This window comes from Polistes canadensis, unplaced genomic scaffold (assembly GCF_001313835.1).
Source record: "Polistes canadensis isolate GaletaPanama2010 unplaced genomic scaffold, ASM131383v1 scaffold_35, whole genome shotgun sequence".
Classification (NCBI taxonomy): domain Eukaryota; kingdom Metazoa; phylum Arthropoda; class Insecta; order Hymenoptera; family Vespidae; genus Polistes; species Polistes canadensis.
This window is the reverse complement of record NW_014569582.1, coordinates 457,134-462,635: the sequence shown is the minus strand read 5'-3', so window position 1 is coordinate 462,635 and position 5,502 is coordinate 457,134. Positions and strand designations below refer to the sequence as shown.

At 30.7% G+C, this 5,502-nt stretch overlaps 1 protein-coding gene across 4 annotated transcripts in view; it reads left to right on the top strand.

Moving 5' to 3' along the window:
• LOC106784459 (far upstream element-binding protein 3) overlaps positions 1-5,502 on the top strand; it is a 7,591-nt gene continuing 2,089 nt past the window's right edge. The window contains exons 1-14 of one of the 4 annotated variants that reach the window (XM_014744012.1): positions 1-302; positions 696-774; positions 984-1,190; positions 1,356-1,482; positions 2,647-2,901; positions 2,983-3,157; positions 3,306-3,512; positions 3,584-3,767; positions 3,862-4,019; positions 4,095-4,209; positions 4,273-4,434; positions 4,517-4,722; positions 4,863-4,938; positions 5,023-5,152. In XM_014744012.1, the coding sequence (XP_014599498.1) occupies positions 219-302; positions 696-774; positions 984-1,190; positions 1,356-1,482; positions 2,647-2,901; positions 2,983-3,157; positions 3,306-3,512; positions 3,584-3,767; positions 3,862-4,019; positions 4,095-4,209; positions 4,273-4,434; positions 4,517-4,722; positions 4,863-4,938; positions 5,023-5,129 (2,142 nt within the window). In that variant the 5' untranslated portion in view covers positions 1-218 and the 3' untranslated portion in view covers positions 5,130-5,152. Of the gene's footprint in view, positions 303-695; positions 775-983; positions 1,191-1,355; positions 1,483-2,646; positions 2,902-2,982; positions 3,158-3,305; positions 3,513-3,583; positions 3,768-3,861; positions 4,020-4,094; positions 4,210-4,272; positions 4,435-4,516; positions 4,723-4,862; positions 5,153-5,502 lie in introns of all 4 variants that reach the window. The other 3 variants (XM_014744010.1, XM_014744011.1, XM_014744009.1) reach the window with 3 other exon arrangements.

Here is a 5,502-nt window from a genome sequence, read left to right as displayed (position 1 = left end):
GAAAAAGTACAGTTCTTTCACCCTCAAACCTTCGTTTTATATCATTGTATACTATCAAAAGAATTTTAATTTAAATATTTGTACTTAATTGAATTTATATATATTAAAAAACAAGCAATATATGTTAAGGGAGTGAATTGCTCAATTTAATTAGAGTTAATTCACTCGTAGGAATAATATTTATTGGTGTAAATCGTTCTACAACTTCATGTTTCACAATGAGTGATTATTCAGCGGTCGCTCCGCCTCAAAACTTTAGCCAAAGCTCCGCTTTTGCGGCAGCTTTGCAACGAGCAAAGCAGGTAAATAATCATTGTAACAATATTTTTATCCACTATATGTCTAATTAATTTTATTTTATTTTTTAAATATAATACCTTATCTCATATTTCCCTATTTTACATTTATTATACTTACAAAGTTTCTATTACATATATTTTAAAATATTACATTAATTTGTATATATAATTATTTTTATCATTATTAGAGAGAGTGTTTAGATAGGTATGTATAGACCATTCATCGTACTGCAGTATGTATTTTTCATTCGCATTGAAAGATGCATGGCTGATATTGTCCGCTTTATTCTAAAGTTTAAAATTATCAAGTCATATATTTTGTTTTAAATAAGTTTAATATGTTTCAGATATAATTAAATTTTTATTAACTTTATCTTTTATTATTTGACTTTATAGATAGCAGCAAAAATAAATCCTGCTAGTGCTCAAAATAATCAAGAGTCGAAGTTAAAGCGTCCTCTTGAAGATAGTACAGGTAATGTTTATTACCGATAATATTTTCTAAAGAAATTTGTGTATCGCAGACATGTGACACTGTATGACAATAATGTGACAGCAATGAACATGTTAATACTTTTTAGTAATATTTCATTCAAATAATTTAGAATTAACGTCGTTATTAAAATAGTAAAGACTCTTACTATAATCAGAACATATCTATTGTTTCCTTTCAATATTAAATAGAACCAGAAGCTAAAAAAATGGCAGCATTAGTAGCAGATCCACTAATAGGACTTCGTGGTGGACCTACAAGTAATAGTTCTATTGGGGAAGGATCCAATCCAGCTGCAGCTAGAGTAGGATCACAATCATCTTCATCCACTCCGATAGGTGGTATGGGAGGTATTTGCAATGAAGATATCAGAGTTCCAGATAAAATGGTCGGTCTGAGTAAGTGAAATATTAATACAATTATTATTCGAAGAAGACTATTAGTGTGTTTTGTTTTTATTTTTTATGCATAGAAGTAAATGTAATTTTAACATGTCTAATCATTTTACTCTTTCATATATTTTCTTTAAGTTATATTCATAATTCATAGTGCTGTTTTTACAGTAATTGGCAGAGGTGGAGAACAAATAACAAGATTACAAAGCGAGACAGGATGTAAGATACAAATGGCTCCAGAAGGTGGATTAGCTGAACGAGTTTGCACGCTAACGGGTTCAAGAGAAGCTGTCAAGTAACTTGTTTTTTTCTTTCTTATTTCATTACTTTCGTCTATTTTGTATGCAATGCAATCCCATTTTGTTATTATGTCTTGACACACAAAGGAAAAGGGTCTATCACCATTAATCATATTGAGTTACATTTACAAACCTTTAGTGTAGTTAAATGCTATATATTGCACATATAACATATTAAAACAATGAGAAAGAAAAAAAGAAAACAACCAATGCTCTAGCAGAACGATTACAGCTGGTGAAAGAAATTGACAAAAAGAATATTTATAATGAAGCCAAGCAAATCCACTATCCTCCTTAATTTTAATATTCAAGTTGAGATCATATAATTTTATTATTAAATTAGGAATGTTTCACCTAATCCCCTTTTATTATGCAACTTCCTTAAGTATACCTAAAATGATATCATCATATTCTTATAAAAAAATATTGATGAAAAACAAATTCTTGATATTAACCATATAATATTAGATAATTTCAAGGTTTTTTTATTGATTGTGTTAGAACATATGCTCTAAGCATAATTTAATAAACGATATATAGTTTGTATGTATTTCATTTACTATGGTATGCTATCACTTCGTGCTGACATGCATTTTATAATTGTATACAACTTACGCTTTTGCATATTAAAGTTACCAAGTGTTTTACAGAACCATTATATAGCTCCAGGATGTGAGTAATGGGCACAGATTCGACTTTGCACATGCATCAGAATTTCAGTCATAGAAAGTGATCCATGAGTTGTGGATTTTGGTTTAATGCTTTTGTATTTACTAATAGTTTTTTGCTTTCAATAGGGTATGGAGAGTGAAGGAAGGAAGGAGGATAGGATATGCATGGGGACGTGTTGTTCGCAACAGGAAGAAAAATGAATTGAATTTTTTATTTATTTACAAAAGAAAAACTGCTTTTATATCTGTGATTATAATATTTATATCTGAAATTTAATTTAATTGTACATTTCTCTAATGGAAAAATTTTAAACATAAACCTGAAAAATGAAAGTAAAACCAATTATGGTTTATTATCATATTTCATCACATAGTAGATATTTTATGTGTTGCAAACAAATTATTATATATTGCTGTATAGTATTAGAGAGTTTCGATATAAGAAATAATTCGCGATTTTATTGCACTTTAAACTTGCATTTGTTTCAGTCGAGCGAAAGAATTGGTCCTCTCGATTGTTAATCAAAGAAGTCGAACGGAAGGAATCGGAGATATTAGTATGACTGGAAGTAGCGGAGGAATAATAGGACATCCAGGTTTCGTGGAAATTATGATACCAGGTCCAAAGGTTGGATTGATTATTGGAAAAGGAGGAGAAACTATTAAGCAACTTCAAGAAAAATCTGGAGCTAAGATGGTCGTTATTCAAGAAGGTCCTTCGCAGGAACAAGAGAAACCATTAAGGTAATATTAATTATAGAAATATCGATTTACTCGTTATTTCTATAAGGAAGATAGAATATCACACGTTGTCAATTCCAACAGGATAACTGGAGATCCTCAAAAAGTAGAATACGCTAAGCAATTAGTATACGAACTTATAGCAGAAAAAGAAATGCAAATGTTTCATAGAGGTGCAAGAGGAGGAAGTGAGAGAGGAGGGAGTTATTCTAATGATAGTAATTTTAATCATGGCTCTACTAGTAGTGATGGAGTGGAGGTAAAGGAATACTTTCTATGCCAAAATTAATTGATTTTTTAAATTTATTATTTACAGCTCATAATTTTTATTATGTGGATAGAAAAAAAACCAGAGGATTCATAAATTAATGAAATATATGTTAATGTAAATTTACAAACTAATTTAGGTACTAGTTCCAAGAGCTGCGGTAGGTGTTGTCATTGGTAAAGGTGGAGACATGATTAAAAAGATCCAAGCCGAAACTGGAGCAAGAGTTCAATTTCAACAAGGAAGAGAGGATGGCCCTGGGGACCGAAAATGTTTGTTATCCGGAAAACACCAAGCTGTGGAACAGGCTCGTCAACGTATTCAAGAACTTATTGATAGTGTAATGGTAAATTTCATATAATTTTTATACATTGTGTTTTTACTTGTAATGTTAATATGTAACTTATATCACTGTAGAGAAGAGATGATGGTAGGAATAATATGGGTGCCAGAAGTGGGCCCAGAGGAAATGGATTTGGTACCGGTAGAAATCCAAATGAATATGGAACTTGGGATAGGCGCCAAGGCGGTCCTATGCAAGATAAGATAGAAACCACTTTCACTGTACCTTCCTCAAAGTGTGGTATTATTATTGGAAAAGGTAGATTGAAAGCAGTCCTGATAAATTCTATTTAAAATGATTGCTTTCGTTTAATTTGATTTCAATTTTTTATTGCTCAAATAAATTTACTTAGGTGGTGAAACTATCAAGCAAATAAATCAACAAACAGGAGCACATTGTGAATTAGACAGGCGGAATCAAAGTAATGAAAGTGAAAAGATTTTCATTATTCGTGGCAATCCTGAACAAGTAGAACACGCTAAAAGAATATTTAGTGAAAAGTTAGGAATGGTACGTATAATATCTCATCTATGTTATTTCAAATTTGAAAATGAAGAAGTTGAATTTTTTTACTTCTGATTATAGGGGCCAGCTGGTACTTCTTTCACAGGTGCACAAGGAGCTATTGGTTACAATCCTAGCTGGAATGCTGGAACAGGATATCAAGCCTGGCCTAGTCAACCTCAATCTAGTGATGCAGGTGAGATATTAGTAAAATAGAGGAGTAGAAACTTAACCATCTACTAAATCACTATCATAATAGGTAATGCTAGTCAAGCACCTGTTCAAGTTAATCCACAAACAGGTCAGCCTGATTATAGTGCGCAATGGGCAGAATACTATCGATCTCTTGGTATGCATAGAGAAGCTGATATGATAGAACAACAAGCGAAACAAGGAAAACAAGAACATAGTCAACAAGCAGGTAAATTTGTATTTCAATTTAATTTATTAATCATCACCTTTATTCATACAGAATAAATTAATTAATATTTTTTATTTTATAGGAAGTGCACAAAATCAATCAAATCCAACAACAGCGGCAGCTTCTACACCAGGTCAACAGCAGCAGCAACAGGCACAACAACAGCAAACTGGTGCTTCTCAAAATGGAGGTCAAGCTGATTATAGTGCTCAATGGGCTGAATATTATAGAAGTATCGGTAAAATAAAAGAAGCTGAAGCAATTGAAGCACAAATGAAAGCAGGCAAGGTATGTAATGCTTTACAATATTTTTATATGTGTATGTATTTTTTATTTGAATATTTTATATTGTATAGGATGATTATTAAATTTATTAGATATTAATCATATAGAAATATTTAAATATAAATTTATTGCTATTATTACAGTTAGGAATACAAGGAAATCAAATGACGCAACCACAAATGCAACCAGCTATGCAGAATCAATCAACTGGACCACCTGGTAGTACACCAAACACATTTCCACAAGCTTATGGTAGTTATCCAGGAATGAATGCTGGCTCAGCTCCGACTGGTTATTATGCAGCAGGTGCTGGGTCCACAAGTCAACAACCTCAGTCGGGACAACAAAATCCAACTTTTCCTGCTAATTATCAAAACTATCCTTACTCGCAGTCCAGCTCTGATAACTAAGCTTCCAGAGGATAATATAAGCTGTAAGTAAACATTTTTATATCTTTACAAACATTTTCCAAATGGAAAGTCGTATGATATTCTCTTTCATATAAAATTTATATATATATATAGAATTTATATTAAGAAAATGATAAATAATTATATCGTATTAAAAAAAAAATAATAATAACTGTTTCACAAAAGTAATTTAATTTTAATTAGAATATCACACAACTTTCCTTAAATATATTTTTAATAAGTCATAGTGAAATGAAGTGCTATAAAAAAAAAAAGTATATTTAATTGTACATTAAAGTATAAAACATGTTTAATGTTGATATATATAAAATAAATAAATGTTATAAAATATAGTTTGAAAAATTGTTGTTTT